We start from the raw sequence: 15,846 nt of genomic DNA on the forward strand, positions 1-15,846 counted from the left end.
GAATCCCAGCCTGGTTCTGGGCCTGTCTGGAAACAGGAATGGGTCTTTCAGCCTCCTCCCTCCACATGCTGGGGTCCCACCTGCTGCCTGCCCTGCAGCTCACCAAACACCCCAGTCTTACACATACCATCTCACTTTCCACAACCATCACGTATTTTTCCAAAATAAAGTGTGGAGATGATGAATAAGCCAAATGCTTCATCATGATATGCAAATATACAGTGCTACACTTAAGACAACGGTGTTAGTGCCAGGAGGACAGCAGTGGGGTGAAGCATCTTACTGAAAATCCCTGTAGCTGTAGGTGATCATCACAAGTGTGCCACTGTGTTCTCTGTCCTTTTCCACTGCTCCAATACATGGTGTATTTCTGTCAGAAGCTGCCTTTCAAATGTGGCATTTTCCTGCTCAAGGCTTTACAGCTCCCCCCACCAGCAGCTTCAGCCTGTAGGTGCATCAAGAGGGGCCCCAGCCCACCACACTCCTTGGAAAACAGGCTTGGAAAGACGAAGGTGCAAGGCAGCAGCAGTGCTGGGCAATGTTTATTGGGCCAGGACCCTACACAACCCCTGGGGAATGTGGTTGCTGCTGACCTGAATGCCAGAGATAGGGAAAGAAGCCTCCTCCTCCAAGCTTCCTACAATAAATAGATAAAACAGCATGTTTTGGACTGGTGGGGGGAGAGCTGCTGGCCTGGAACGGCCTGTAAAGCTGAAGCACATGGCTGGGAAGGGCTGGGTACTGAGAGGTCACCCAGCTGCAGGATGCTCTGCCAGCACTCCTCACCCCTGTTCTCCTGGCTGCTTTATTTTTTCCCCAATAAAACAAGGCTTGTGCAATGAGCGTCTGTATTCCCTGCTGCTTTTGAGCCTACTTGATGATTTTTGGAGGTGGCTGAGCTCCAGGATGCCCCTGGGCACTGGGAGTGTGGGATCTCTGCAAGGGAGCTCTGCAGAGCCTGGAAACAACAAACCCCGACCCCACAGAGGGGATCACTGCTCACAACTAGGGAAAAACGTTTATTTTAAGGCAGGGCCCTTCTGGACAGCGCTTCTACTCTTCTCTGCCCAACCTCCACCATGCCTGAGTCCTCCCTGCTCCAAATTCGGGGTGGCCAGGCTGGGTGCTCGCAGAGGGTGCTGGAGCAGCTCAGGCCTGGGTACTGCTGTGACCCATCCGAAACCCGCCGAGGCTGACGAGAGGCATTTCCCTGGCTCTGCCAGGCTCTGGAGCAGCGCTTCATCTCTCTCTGCTGCACTTGAGCACAAAGGGGTGTGGCTGGGCAGCGTGTGGCCCCCAGCATCACCCGAGGTGGCGCTCCTGGCCGTGCCGGGGGAAATGGGGCGGGAAGCAGGGTGCCAAGGCACGCATAAGGGTCCCGGGGGCCGAGCCGGCGCATTGCCAGCCTCGGCTCAAGCCCGGGAGAGGCGGACGGGGTAGGTGACCATGTTGAAGCTGTCCCAGGCAAAGAGCTGCCGCTCGGCAGGGTTGTAGTCCAGCATGCTGAGGTAGCGGAAGCGGTTCTCGAAGGGGATGCTGAGGGCCCGGCTGGTGCCGGTGGCAGTGTCGTAGGCAAAGTTGATGGTGGCGTTGGGCGCCGAGTAGCTGCTGACGGTGTAGAGGGTGCCGCAGATGAGGAAGGAGTTGGCCACCCCCCGCTTGCGAATGTTGGTGTCCCAGGTCCGACGAATCTCCAGCGTCTCGGGATCCAGCTTGGAGAGGACGATGGCTCCCCGCGCCTTCTCGGTGCTGTAGATGACCCAGAGTCCCGTCTCATCCACCGCCAGGTCGATGTCGGTGTAGCCCCCCCAGGAGTAGGGGTACTGCCCGTGGTAGCCGGCGCCGGGGATCTCCCTTTCGGCCGTGATGGTCTCTCCCCGCAGATCGTAGCGGGCCACGGAGCGGGAATGGCGGAGCTGGAAGAAGAGCCCGCCGCGGTAGATGACGGCCCCCGTGCTTTCCAGGGGCCGCGGCAGGATGTGCACCTTGGCGGGGTAGCCCCGGGCCAGCTGCTCGGCCTCCTCGTACTGGAAGAGCTGGCGCACCTCGGTGCCCACGGTGTCCACACGCCAGGTGTTGTCCCGCGTGAAGGGGGGCACGGGCTCGGGGTCCTTCATCCACACGCCGTACTTGCCCGCGATGGAGTCGGCCCGGCCAAAGACCACGGGCTCTCCCACCCACACCAGCTGGCCGCAGCCTGCTCGGGGACAGGACGGGAGAGAGAGTGGTCACCGCCAGCCCCTCGGGAGGGCCAGCGGCACTTGTGAGCAGCGGGACGTGGGGCCGGCCCGGCGTGCCCGTACCTGAGTCCTCCTTCCCCGGGCGGCCGAGCGCCGTCTCTTCCAGCAGCCGGGACACGGGAACCTCCGTCCTCTCCGACTGCAGCTCCTGGTAGGCGAGGGGCTGCGGCTCCCAGCGCGGCGCTGCAGCGAGGTGAGGCACAGCGTGAGCGAGGGCTGAGCCAGCCCCCCTCACTGCCCTGCCTGCTCCTGCCGCCTTCGGGGGGCTCCGTGCCGGGCCGCTGCCCCCCAAAATGCCGATGCCTTGGTCAGGAGCCCGGTACCCCCTCCCACTGTAGCAGGGCACATCTGTGACCTGCTGAGAGGGACCCTGCTCCGCTGACGCTCTTGTCCCCCCAGGTGTTTAATTCCCTTTGGGGGAAACTCTTCATACCCCAGATTTGCACGGTACCCTACATCCCCCCTCTGCTGCGGGGCAGGCAATGGGATGGCGACTCAGGTATGGGGCAATGGGCTGCGACCCCCCAGCAAGGTTGAGCCCACCAGGGTCCCCAAGAGTGAGGGGCAGCAGTGGGTGCAGAGTATGGGGGCCGCACGGGGACTTGGCCAGAGCGGAGGAGCCAGCGGCACTATCGGGGAGCCGGTGGCGAGGACGCACAGGGGTCCCGGCCCCGGCACTTACCCTTGGCGGGGGCGCGCAGCGTGTCCCGGCCGGGCCCCTCTCTGCCGGGGGGGCAGCGGGCGGCCCGCAGCCGGCTGATCTCCTGGGCGCTGCTCTCCAGCCGCCTGCCCAGCTCCTCTTTCTCCCGCTCCAGCCGCCCCTTCTCCTCCTCCAGCCGGGACTTGGCCCGCAGCAGCTCGCCGTACGCAGCCTCCAGGCGGGCGGTCAAGGCGACTTGCTGGGGGTCCCGTGCCCCCCCCGGCTCGGCTCCCCGAGGCCCCGAGTCCCCCATTCCTCGCTCCCGGCTTTCCAGCCGACTCAGACGGGCGGCGAGGGCGGCCAGCTCGGCGCGCAGCTCGGGCACGCCGCCGGCAGCCTCGGGGCAGGCGGCCTCGACGGGACTGGCGACCGTGAAGGAGTAGGTGCAGTGCCCGGAGCTGTCATGGGCGCGGTGGAGGAAGGCGGTGTCCGCCCGGCCGCCCAGGGCCACGGACCCCCAGAGCAGCAGCCAGACCCCCAGCATGGCCCCGACGCCGCCCCTCTGAGCGCGCCGGGCACCGGCGCCCGCATTTATAGGGGAAGAGGGTCGGGGCGGCGGGGGGCGGGCGAGCCGGAACCTTCCAGATGCCTGCGGGGGCACCGACACTGCCCTGCTGCCTCCCCGGGGCCGCTGGCCGGGCTGGGCGGGCGGGCGGGGCCGTGTGCCAGAGGTGACGCCGGCGGCCGGGGCGGGCGAACTCGGGGCCGAACCCCGCGGGGGCTGCTCGGGGCCGCGACCGGAGCCGAACCCGCCGGCCCCGCCCCCGCCCCGCCGGCCCCGCCCCGTTCGTGTCTCCGCCCTCTGCCTGCCCCACCATCGGTAGCTCGGCGCTCGGTGCGGCGGGCGGAGCGCCGAGTGGTCGCTGTGACGGCGGACTCTCCGCGGTACCGGCCATTTCCCGCCGGCCCGGCCCTGCCCGGTGAGCGCGGGGGCTGCGGGGTCCTGTCCTGGGCCTGCCGGACGCTTCCTGCTCTCCCCTCTAGGCTTCTCCCCCCGGGCACGGAGCCCCGCGGCACGGACCGGCCATGCCTCCCAAATTCAAGCGACACCTGAACGACGACGAGGTGACGGGCTCGGTGAAGAGCGAGCGGGTGAGTGCCTCTCCTCCGGGGCGCAGCGGGCAGACCGTAGAGTGGCCGGGTCGATGCCCACCGTAGGGGTCCCTTGGCCGGGTCTCCTTGTGCTGCCGCAGCCTTCAGCCACGGGGCCTAGGAGCCCGGAGCGCTGTGACAGCGACATTCAGTCAGTGAGGGGCTGTCCGAGCGCCAGCCCTGACCCGTGTGTGTCAAACCAGCCTCGTTACGGCTGTTTTGGGAACCTGTTGCGGCTCCCTTAGTCTGCATCCATGGCCATGAGATCCCGGTGTGCCTCAGTCTCCTGCACTCCCGCAGAGCCTGGCAGGGACACGTCCTGGCTCTCCTGCCCACGTTGGCTGAAGGACTTGAATGAAGTCACCCTGTGCTTTACAGCTGATTTTTTCTCCTGTCACCACGGTCCCCCCACACTTTAGGTTTTGAATACAGGTCACAGCAGTTGCCTGATTTGGACAAAGTGGATTTAACCTGCTGGGGTCAGGGTGTGCTAAAACTCAGTTTAGGCTGTGGTCAGAAATGCTGCTGCAGCTCACGACAGCTGTCAGCGAGATGAGGAGCCCGTACTGCCAAGGCAGTTTGCTCCTCTTTTGAGGGAAGCAGTGGCTGGAACTATTGCATGATCTGGCAGGTTTGCTTGAGTTGATTGAGCAAATGTGACAGGATGGAAATGTAGGTGAGCTTCAACATCAGAGCATCAGGCTTGCAGGTGGGAGCCCAGATCTACACACAGGAAAGCAGCAACTGTTGGTACCCCAAGGACCATCTGCTGAGTCCCAAACCTTTAGTGTGCCACGTCCCCCTCTTGATTGTTTTTGACCCTAAGCAGAAATGTTTTCATCCGAAACATTCAGGCTTCAGTGGGGTTGCTTTTAAAAATCAGTTTTTGGATCATCTCATGGAGTGTAGTGGATCAGCAAAGGGGAGCCCCAGGGAGCCCTTTGGGATGAAGCAGAGGAGCTGCCAGACCACTCTGCCCTCCCGCCCAGGTGGTCATCCCTCTTACACCTGCTGCTATCACATGGTGGAGAAACCACGTCCTCCAAATCCAGAGTGGATCTGATTTCCAGGGTGGATGGGACAGCCCAAGGTGGCTGTGGGTGATGCTGATGGTTTTGGGTGCAGGGCTGGGATTGTCCCTTGAGCAGAGAGGGCCTTCCTGCAGTCAGAGGATGCTGACTGCATCCTAAGAGCTGGCAATGTGTGCGTGAAATGGTGGTTGCTTATTGATGTGATGGTTTTTCTGTGTTTGCAGAGGAACCTGTTGGAGGAAGACTCGGATGAAGAGGAAGACTTTTTCTTGTGAGTTGGAATGCAGTGTCATACCCGCCTGCAGCTCTGAGACCGGGGACTTGAGAATGAAAACCTTTGATTCCCTTTGGGATGATTTTCCAGAGCCTTGGCCTTGAGTGTGAATTAACAGGTGTGACCTTTTGTAAGAGTGAGATGTCCCACATATCCTAAGACATGGGAGGGACTGATGGGAGGTATGAAAACAATCCTCCATGCACAAGGCGTTGGTTCTCTCCTGTGTATCTCTTGGGTCTGGTTTAAAAACATGATTTCATTGTACCTTCTGTCCTGATTGCTCTTTTCTGCCTGCAGGAGGGGGCCTTCTGGACCCAGATTTGGACCCAGGAATGACAAGATCAGGCAGTAAGTTGTTGTTTGTTAGTCTCACAGAGATAATAATTTATTCTGGCACTGTGAGCTCCTGCTGCTGTCTTATCAGAGTATTTCTGTGTAGCTCATCATATGAACATTCCTTGTGCCTGTGTTCTTCTGACTGACATGTCCTACCCCACATGTCCCCAGCTAAAGGAAATCTCAGCTTTGATGCAGCCTATCAAGAAATTGTGTCTTGACAGAGGCAAAGGGATAGGATTACATCACCATAGCTTATTGGAGTTTCTGAAGCTCTTGCTGTGTTCTGGTGGTGACTTATTCCGTGCTTTTGTGAGGCTCTTCCTCTAGAGCATTAACCCTGGATTTTAACCTTTCCTAGCACCATTTTTTATTGTTTTGAGGCTTTTTAACCTCATCCTGTAACATGCTCCTTAAAGTTTCAAGAAAGTAAGTTGTCAGGAACACACCAGGACCATGGATTTTGGGCAGCAGCTGGTCCTCTGGCTTCCTCCAGATAAAAACTTGATATAGGTGACCTGAAGATGAGCAGTGACTCAGTGGGGTCAAAGCAGCTGGAAAACAGGAAACCATTACAGCTGGAGGAGGAGTAGCGCAAGAAGGAAGGAGTGAACACCCTGGATCCTTCTCCCATCGAGTCATTTCCTGGATGATGCTTGTTCAGGGCTCCAGTTTTGCCTGTCCTTTCCTGTGAGGGATGTGGTGGTGGTACTTAATCAAAAGTGTGGGGATACTCACAGACCCCTGGTCTGTGTTGCCTGGTTTCCTTTCCTGATCTCTATGGAGCCAGGACAGAGATCTGTGTGAGGACTGATGCCTGGGCATTATCCAGACTGGGTCTTGTTTGCAGCCTGAGTGTGGCTCTTGGTTAGGGATTTTTTTCCATGCCAGGAAGAAGCCAGCACAGGTCTGGGATGACTCATTGCCACCATCAGCATTAGGCTGTGCTTGCCACATTATCTCGAGGAGTGAAGGGCACTTGAGTTGCACAAGAGGCAGAGGGCAGGTGATTTCACCCTGAGTTTTCAGGGCATGTCTGTTCCCTCCAGAGTGTGAGGATGCTGTTGGTAGAGATGAACTGCTCCTTGGAGTAAGCCAGTGTGGATAGAGCCTTCCTTCTAGGGCATGGCCAGGCTGATCTGGAGTGAATGAGAAAGCTGAGAATTGGGTTTATGAGTGGGGTCTCACCTCCATGAAAAGGTGGAGACAGGGTAGTGTCTGTCCCTTCATCTTCCTCTGCTGGACAGCATCTACAGTGTCTTCTGTGTTCCCTGTTGGTGGGAGAAAACAGGAGCTCTTCTCTTCCCTCTGTCTTGGCCTGGCAGAAGGTACCAGTGGCTTAGGTAGAGGATGACACTGCATCCTTGAAAAGGAAGAAAAGTGAAACAAGCATTTAGCCAGGAGCCGGTGGGTCCATAGGTGTGATGTGACTAATGCCCCACACACATGAGGCTTGCCCATTGCCAGAGATTGCCTGGGTATAGTAGATGTGGCATGGAATATGTCCCTTAGGGTACCAAGTGGCTACATCTATGTAGTATCTAGAGCATCTATTACAAAACAGAATTTATTTTCTGCTCTCATCAGTGTTGATTGTTTTGTTTAATAAGCACTTACACCATGCAGTCATCACTCCTTGTCATGGAGATCATTAGGAAGTTTCTGATCAGTTCAGCCCTTGTGCTGGAGGGATCAATGCCTGCTCTCACAGTGAGTCAGTTTTCTCTGTATCAACAAAGAAAGGGTTGGGTTGCTGCTGAAAAACTGTAAGAAAAAGACATTTTAAGGCGGAATTTGAGCATTTGGAGAGCCAAGGCATAGCTGGGCAAAGCTAGAGAGGACATGGCAGTAGGGGCTGGAGGAACGAGGTGTGAAGACAAGTGTAAAAGGAAACTGGCTGGAGGATTGGGTAGAGGAAAAAATGATGGGATTATGGGAGCAAGGCTGTGGAACATGTTAAACGTGAGGGGCAAAATTGGAAAGTTTTCCTAGTTGTCCTTGGCAGGAAAGGGGGATGGATTGGGTCAGGGTGGAGTTTGGCAGCAGAGACCGTCAAGGCCAGCTTAGCCGTGGGGAACACTGCAAACCTTGTTGGGGAAAGAGGTGAGTTACAGTCAGCAACAGTGACAGGAGGAAGTGTCAGTCCCCTTCAAGCTGTGCTTTGTCCTGATGTGTCTGGAAGCTGCTTGGTTGGGGTAGACTCTCCTCTGGTAGTTGAGAGGCTACATGGGGTCCCTTTGGCTCCCTTTGAGACCTCCCATTCCCAGGGTGGGCTGGAGCTGAAAGGCAGCTCTTAAAGGGCTTTTATCCTTTTCCCCAAAGGTACAAAGAACAGGTAAGAGATCTCCTTTCTCTGCCTTTGCTTCGAGGCTTTGGAAGAAGTGCTGAATGTGTGCACGAGAGCCTTTTCAAGGGAAGGTGGGATGTTCACCTTCCACCTGGATTTCTTTTATTTGGAAAAAGAGCTGCTCATCACAAACCATCTTTTCAAAAATTCTGCCAAAATCAGCCCCTTTTCTGTGCTGCTTGACTCACTTCAGTGCTGATGTTCGTGCTTTCAGGGAACTGTGCCATTGGCTTCATGTTCATGCTGCTGCTGAGGCTCAGCACAGTACTGGGGTTCCCTGGGAGCCTCTTGGTCGCTGTGAATCCCCCATTGTGCTGCTTAGGGTGGTCAGCATTCTCAGCCCCTGGGACTTGGCCCTGGTGGCTCTGTCTGGCTGCAGGCCCTGAGCAGGGGGAAGGTCTGGGGAATGGTTTGAACTCTTGAGGCAAGAGCTGACTGCAGCTTCCCAGGGCTCATTGCAGGTGGCTGGTTGTGCAGTGAACCCCAACCAGAGTCCAGGCTTCCATATGAGGGTGATACCAAGACCATGTTGACAGGCATGATTGTTGGATATAATCCTTTCAATGACTGAAAGGCTTCAGGGAGGCATAGACTGCTGTTTTCCTCACAGCTGTGACTAAGCAGCAACTTAAATCCAGGGATTTGCGGCATGGTTCAGCGCTGTTACCCTGTTGTTGAGAACAGCAGGGCTCTCTGCAGAGAGCTGTGCCTTGGGGAGTGCTGTGCAGCGCTGGCCTCCTGCCTCTGTACCCTCCATCTGCCTTGGCTCTCCTTCCTGTTCCCTCTTCCCTGGGTGACTGCCACAACGAGGGGTGTTTGGGTGTAATTTGCACCATAATACACACTATTCACATCACTGGGGTGGAAAACTGGAGTGTGTCATGCTGGCTATAAACACCTGGCTTTGGAGACAAGCAGTAGCCTTGGGCAGCACATCCCATGGTGTGTGCATGCCTGTTTACAGTGTCTGGAGAATGTAGCACCCTGACCAGCCCAAGCAGGTTTTCAGTACCTAACCCAGTGTGGCCAAAATGGAAAGGCTTATTCCTCCCACTCTGGAACAGCAAAGCACAAGAAAAGAGAAGTCTAAAGCAAGCTGAGTGCCATTGGATCTCATTGCTTTGATGGTGTACACTTGCTGTTCTTGTTAAAAGCATCAGACTTGCAGTAATTAGGAAGAAAGAAGGTCATAGGAGACATATTTCATGCTTTTGCCTTGCTCCCTTTCCTGGCAGGTATTTATTCCGCTTTATTTCTCTTGGAAATCTGGCAGGAGTAAAGCTCATGAAGTGTATGTGTCAAAAGCCTGTAGCTCCACAACAGGAAATACACTTCATATTAGAGGACTCATTCCCTCTTGCCAAATAAAACAAGAAAATATTTTCTTCTTGATGTGACTTGAGTTTCCTACTTCAAGCATGCCAAACTAATGGCAATTTTTGAATTTGTTCTGAAGCTGGTGGGCTAATACATAGGCTGGGCATTTTTCAGCACCCTCCTGGAGAGGCACCAGTGCAGCAATGAAGAGTGGGAGAGAGCAGAAAGCAAGGGCTGGCTTAAGGTCTGGTTAAGACGCTCTGTGGAGGTCTGAATTTCCCTGGCTTGGCCTCTTCCTTCCTGTTTTTTGCTTTGTTGTTTTGTTGGGTTTTTTTCCCAGGGTTCTCTTTTACATCAGATGCCAAATGGTACTGATTGTGTTACCCAAATGCATCTGTGTTCCATGGGAGTCAACACCTCAACATCTGTGGGAGTTTATAAGCCTTGGTTTCTTTGTGCCTCCGTTCTCCATCTGTGAAATGTTTTATTCTCTTGGGGACAGCTGACAGCTTGCCCAGGGTTTGGGCAGGTAGCAAGGGCCCTCAGCATTTTGTCAGCAGCTCAAGTGAGCAGAGACAGGATGCTGAGAAGCAGCTTGGGCAGTAAGGGTCTGTGCTCCATAGGTCTCCCCCAAATGCTGTTATCCACCACAGCAGCTTGGAGTTACCAGCCCATTTTGCCTCCAACACTTTGGGTGTCCCAGGACTGGAGCAGCACCCCTCAAGGCTCTGACCTGCACTGGCAGGGATACAGGTAGTGTTGCATTGCTCTGCAAGTTCCTAGATGCACTGTAACCTTGCACGCTCCCACTTGTTAGTTGTACCAGGATAACTTGGTTACAAATCTGTTGTGGGAGGAAATCTCTCTATTTTCAACACAGAAAATTATTTTAGAAACATTTACATACTGCAAATGTAGACTTCTGCGTGTGAAGCTGATGTTTATGGGCTCAGAGGTTTGGCCAGCTTGGCTCATCTGGGGTAGCAGATGTTTGTGCTTTTCCTCTTGCCCCAAGCTGTAGCTGCACTGCTGGCATCTCCAAGCTGGGACTTGCTGTGCCGATGTAAGGAAACCCCCTTGCAGAACATGCCTGCTTCTCACCCACTGCCCCAGGGATGGGCCATGGGGCTGTGTGTCCTGCGTGGGGTGGACACTTTCCTGGGCAGCATCTGTCTGCATCCTCAGTGCCACCTTCTGAGCTTTCCCAACAGCAGCAGCTCTGCCACTCGCCTCATACTTTGTAAAACACACAGTGGATCAGAACAGCTCCTGGGCATGGGACAGGTTCCTTCTGAGAGGTCTTTGGGGATTGTCTGTGCCCTTCCCCTCCACATTCATCCTGGCAGATGGCTTCCATCAGCGTGGAAGGCGGGAGCTGCCACCACATGGTGTAGGTGGGTTCAGAGAGATGCTGCTCCCACAGACTCTGCGATGCAGCAGAGAAGGCAGGTTCCTTTCTTATGATGTCCTAAATAAAGCAAATTTTTACATGTGCTGCTGGAGTCCAGCATGTGCCAGATCACAGCTGTTGACTCAGAAGCTGGTTTCAGAGGAGTTGCCTGGCTCTTCCAGCTCTGGAAGACACAGTGCCGTGGTGCTACAGAGCTTGACCTGAAAGGCTAAGATGAGAAACCCCTTCATATTTAGAGATGTGGAACTCTTCCTAGAGCTTTCTGGGGAGCAAAATGCCTTTTTAATGACTATTCTCACCTGTATTTGGAACAGTAAGTAAATGTGAGCAAGTGATGTGACCACTATTGCTGGTTGCAGCTGCTCCTCATCAGGACAGTTTCTGCTGGGTAAGAGGTATGTAGCTGGCAGGAAAAATAGATCAGTGTGAACCTATGTCTCTAATTAATTAATTAATTAATTAGAGGCATGGTGGTTGGGACAGAGCCCTATTTCTGGTTCTGCAGTGCCCCATTGACTGGCCTTGAGTCTGTCTTGGCCCCAGTTTCATGGGCCATGGGGGAGGATACACTGTTTCTCTTTGGAGCTATTTCTGTTTTGTTGCCTCCAAGATCCTGCTGTTGCCATTGACTTTCTGGGAACAGTATGTCTCAAACAATGTATTGCTATCCCCTGGGCCTCAAGAAAATTCTTACTTCTATCTCCAGGAAAATAAACATGTATTAGCTCCAAAATACAAACCAGAATGGAGCAGTACTTTTCCACCAGGAAAATTTTTCTCTCTTGCCAGTGTAGGTTTTTTTCTGGAGTGAATAAATGCATTTTTAATAACCCTACGGGTGTGATTTAGGCTACTGTTCACTGAAGACTACCCACAGAGTTGCGTAACCTACGAGAAGATGAATTATATCTTGTTTTAGTTCAACTCAGTCCTTTCTTTGCTATCCTCTTTATGCCCCTGGCAGAGTGGGTTTAATTTAGCAACTCAGTTCCTGGAGGAGGGAACTGATTTAATTTCACCCCAAGTTACTGAGCAAAGGTGTGGTGTGGGATTCTCTGAAATGCAGAAAGATAAGGTATGGGTTTTATAGTTCTTTTTTCCCCCTTTGTGAGCTCTTCTGTAGCAGAGGTGCCCACCAACAGCAATTAGTGCTTTTTCATACTGCATTTGTGTGTTAAAGGTGTTAGAGAGCGTGTCCCACTTCTGCTGACTTCCCAGTGCTCTCTCTGAGCCCCTTGAGTTCCCGTGCTCTTGCTGGCATTGCTGGAGATCCACCCATGCAATGCCATGCCTCCGGCTTTCTCTGCATCCCCATCAACCTCTTTCCACTGTTGTGCCCTTTCATTTTTGTGGATGAGCTCTCAGATCCCACCAGGCTGGGCAGCTCTGGTGCTCAATTCTGCCTCTCATGCTGCCTTTGCTCTGCCCCAGTGTCCAGAACCAGGTGGATGAAGTCATCGATGTTATGCAGGAGAACATCACCAAGGTGATCGAAAGAGGCGAGCGGCTGGATGATCTGCAGGATAAATCAGGTGTGATGTGAAACACAGCTCTGCTGGCCCAGTCCCCTCAGCTCTTCCTGGCTGCTGGGCCAGGTTAACCTGGTTCAGTTCAGAAGGCACCTAATGACAGACAGGGCTTACATTTCTGTCCTTCCTGGGAGTAGTGTTGCTCAGCCTTGGGCTGCAGATATGACTTTCTACTGACTCTCTCTCCACCTTTACCTGCTGCTCTGTGCAGAGGCATTAGTTTGGAGGTGTCTTTTCTGGGATCTAGTTGTTTCTTCAAGCAAAGGTAGATGGGTCTGTCTTCTGGCACTGTCCACTGGCTTGCAGAGCAAGTTCCTGTCTTCAGAGGGCAGCCAGTACAAAGGGACCACAGTGGGACTTGTCTGTGTGCTCTGGTAAAAGGTGTCACATTGACCCTGCTGTGGCTTTGATGAATCATGCTGTGGTTGGGTCTTTCATTGGATAAAACTCAGTGGAGTTAGAACAAGTGAGTGGGTGCTCTGACAGTGTGTGCACCACTGAATTGACTCTTTTCTTTCCATTAACAGACAGTTTATCAGACAATGCAGCAGCTTTTAGCAAAAGAGCCAAGCATCTCCGAAGACAGATGTGGTGGCGAGACTGTAAGGTGAGCAAGAAGGGGAACAGGCAGAGCTGCGTTTGTGGAAGGGTGGTTACCCACCTGCCCTGGGAGGAGATGGAGAAGCTCTGCTTCCTAGCTGAAAAGATGCTGGGAGGCAAAGGCCTCCTTTCAGGTCAAAGCAATTACCCCTGGCAGCCTGTGTAACGTGCCTGTGTGCTCCTCTTGCAGATGAAGGCGATCATAGCGATGGTGGTGGTCATTCTCCTGCTCGTGATCATCGGTGAGTAGCTCCACATCACCCCAGCCATGTCTGGCATGGACGTATTTATGGCACTCCATGCTGTGAGTGACACCGTGGTGCTGTTCTCCCTGGGGGAGAGCACCTGAGCCACTCCATGGGCTCCACTGTGCCTTAAGTCATCATAAGGGGTGCCTGTAGAGCATTCTGTGCTCCTTTTCTGCAAGGCTTAAAGGTGCACGCACAGGAGCAGGCTCAAACCAAGTCCTGTGGACTGTGACCAAAGAAAGCCAGCAGTGCCCTGCCAACCCTGTATTGACCCAGGGTTGGCACTGACTGATCCCAAGGCTGGTGGGAGTAAATGCAAAAGTTTCAGGCTAGAGCAATGTCTTCCAAAAGCATCTCTACATGTATCAGCCACGTTGCAATGAGCCTGCTGTCTACAAATACTCTTCCCCAAAGTTGATGGGCTGCTTCATTTCCATCAAGTAGCAGTTGTGGCTTTGCAATTGGTCCCTTCCCATGCCCTCTGCATTTCCTGGAGCTCCCCAGACCAGAGATGTCACTGCTTTTCCTACCAAACAGCTCATAATGACCAGAGCATGTTTCTTCCAGGCAGAAATAATTGATCCCTCTGCCTGCAGAATGACATGCTCCAGGGATCCAGGCAGCCCAGCATGGCAGGGCAGCTCTTCTGTGTCACTGGGTCTGGAGGGCTTTCCTCCCACTGAAGTGTCCAGGGGCAGTTCTGTAACTGTTCTTGTTCATTCAGCAAAGCCCTTGTAGCCTGTTGTCCTTCTACCACACAGCCTGCAGTGGGAGAGGCAGAGCTGGCAGCAGAGTTTAGAGAGAGAGATTGATGGAAAATCTCATCTGGGTTAGTTTTGGGGAGCTGGAAGGAGATTAAGGTAGCAGGATATGTTGTCTAGCACGTGTGCAGACAGCAGATTGCTTTAGCTTGAGGCTGGGAACACGCTCGCAGCTGCAGGGTGTTTGTCACTACAGAAATGGGGGGGACTCCCTGGCAGGGATGGGTGTGTGGTGAGAGCTTCTTTCTTTGTGTTTTCCAGTCCCCATAGTCCTGAAGTACCATTCCTGATGGGGCAGCTGGAGGCTTCGGTGGAGCTGCCTCTGGGATAACCAAACTGCTGTGTAATTTAAGTGATATATCTGTATATAGCTTTGAAGTTGTTTTTTCTCCTGGGAGCAGGAGGTGGTGGCAAGCAGCCAGTTCTAACAGAGCGTTTTAAGAACTACCAAACAGCCCTTTTCCAGCTGAGTACCTGTTCCTGCTGTCAGACATATTTTTTTATAACACAAGATTCAGATCCCAAACTGCCTGTTTTGTGGAATTCTGGGTCTCTGGTTTGGAGCTGGCTACTTGCCCCTACAGTCTATATGTATATATGGTTGAGTTGTAATATTAATAATAATATGGTCTGAGCAGCTCTCTACTGCCTGCTGTGGAAGGCAGGGGGGACTCTGTCCTTGAATCAGAGAAAAGGAGGGGATAAATGTCTGAAGGAAAACATACCAATATATTATAGGGAACTGATTATTTTGAGGACAACTGCAAGGGTGTTGTTTTTCTCTTGTTCAAAAAAAAAAAAAAGAGAAAAGAGAAAAATTAAATTAGGTTTTTACAATCCAGAAGACTTTCTGGTCCTGCCATGGGAATGCACAAGCTCAGTGTTTTCAGTATTGCTGCTTACAGCTGTGACTAAAGACATTCCAGTAAACCTATTTTTGACTGTACATGTGGAGTTTCTGCACGTCTTCATAAAGTTTTCAGGACATTCAGGGCTCTCCAAGGCTGGGAGTCCCTGTTTCTGTGTTTTCTTAACCAAAAGTAAGAAGTGTGTATAAAACACAGTAAGTAGGATGATTATATAAAGACACAGCAGGAGAACAATTCTCCTGAGACCCGTCCACAGTGAACAAGCCCACTTCATATTTAGAGCCCTTCACCATGATGTGGTGATTGTGGTCCTGAATGCCAGCCAATTTTGCTACCTTGTGATGCAGTGGGGTGGGGATTATTCCCAGACACGGTTGCTGGGGTGCTCAGGGAACTGTAGGGACCCCTGTGCTGGGATGAACGGGAACTGAGCTCCTCTGTCCATCAGTGGGACTGCGGTGTTTTGGCTGTTTCCAGCCTTGCTCTCAAGTGCTGGTGGCATTTCTGTCAGCCTTTTATTTTTGGGACCCTTCTTCTTTCCAGCCCTGAGCCTGGTGCTTTAGCTGAGTCAAGCTCTTCTGGTTCTCTTTTTGGTTTTTTCTGATGAGAGAAGCGTTATCCTGCTAAGCACATGTTCAAAACAATACTGGAGAGGGGAAATGGTGCCCCAGAGAATTTCCAGTGCCATGTCCCAGCTTCCTCTTCTGACCCTGTCCCCAGGACCTTGTTTCCACCTGAGTGCTGCCCCATGCAGAGAAGGGGATTAGGAGTGAGCACAGCAGGCTGGAGGGCTGAATGTGATTACAAGCTCCCTTGCCCAGCTGGAATATAAATAGGGCTTTTCCCCTCTGGAGACCTGATCTCTCCGGGTGGGAATCAGAAAGCCAAGCTGGATCTTTCCTCTTCAAGTATAGGCTGTTTTTAACATCATACACTCAGTGGAAGGGACAAAAGTCATCCTGCCTGTGCCTTTGGCTACTCTCTACCTGCAAGGGATCAAGAAGGTGGATGAAGAGGGACTGTGTCTGTCTCAGGGGGACTGCAGGTCTCGCTGAGCTGTTTGGTACTGTGTCCTGCCAATTGGAAAG

At 53.5% G+C, this 15,846-nt stretch overlaps 2 protein-coding genes across 2 annotated transcripts; one reads left to right on the top strand and one right to left on the bottom strand.

Annotated features, from left to right (window-relative positions):
- Positions 1 to 183: 183 nt before the first annotated feature.
- MYOC (myocilin) lies at positions 184 to 3,583 on the bottom strand. The gene is made up of 3 exons (XM_048312982.1): positions 2,923 to 3,583; positions 2,304 to 2,423; positions 184 to 2,197 (listed from the first exon to the last, which is right to left on the bottom strand). Exons 1-3 carry the CDS (start codon positions 3,422 to 3,424, stop codon positions 1,413 to 1,415), a joined length of 1,407 nt encoding a protein of 468 aa, XP_048168939.1. The 5' UTR covers positions 3,425 to 3,583; the 3' UTR covers positions 184 to 1,412.
- A 182-nt stretch (positions 3,584 to 3,765) lies between these two features.
- VAMP4 (vesicle associated membrane protein 4) lies at positions 3,766 to 14,835 on the top strand. Its single transcript, XM_048312953.1, has 7 exons — positions 3,766 to 4,032; positions 5,288 to 5,334; positions 5,638 to 5,688; positions 12,183 to 12,283; positions 12,808 to 12,887; positions 13,071 to 13,122; positions 14,151 to 14,835. Exons 1-7 carry the CDS (start codon positions 3,967 to 3,969, stop codon positions 14,177 to 14,179), a joined length of 426 nt encoding a protein of 141 aa, XP_048168910.1. The 5' UTR covers positions 3,766 to 3,966; the 3' UTR covers positions 14,180 to 14,835.
- The last annotated feature ends 1,011 nt before the right edge of the window (positions 14,836 to 15,846 follow it).

This window comes from Corvus hawaiiensis, chromosome 9, assembly GCF_020740725.1.
Source record: "Corvus hawaiiensis isolate bCorHaw1 chromosome 9, bCorHaw1.pri.cur, whole genome shotgun sequence".
NCBI lineage: Eukaryota > Metazoa > Chordata > Aves > Passeriformes > Corvidae > Corvus > Corvus hawaiiensis.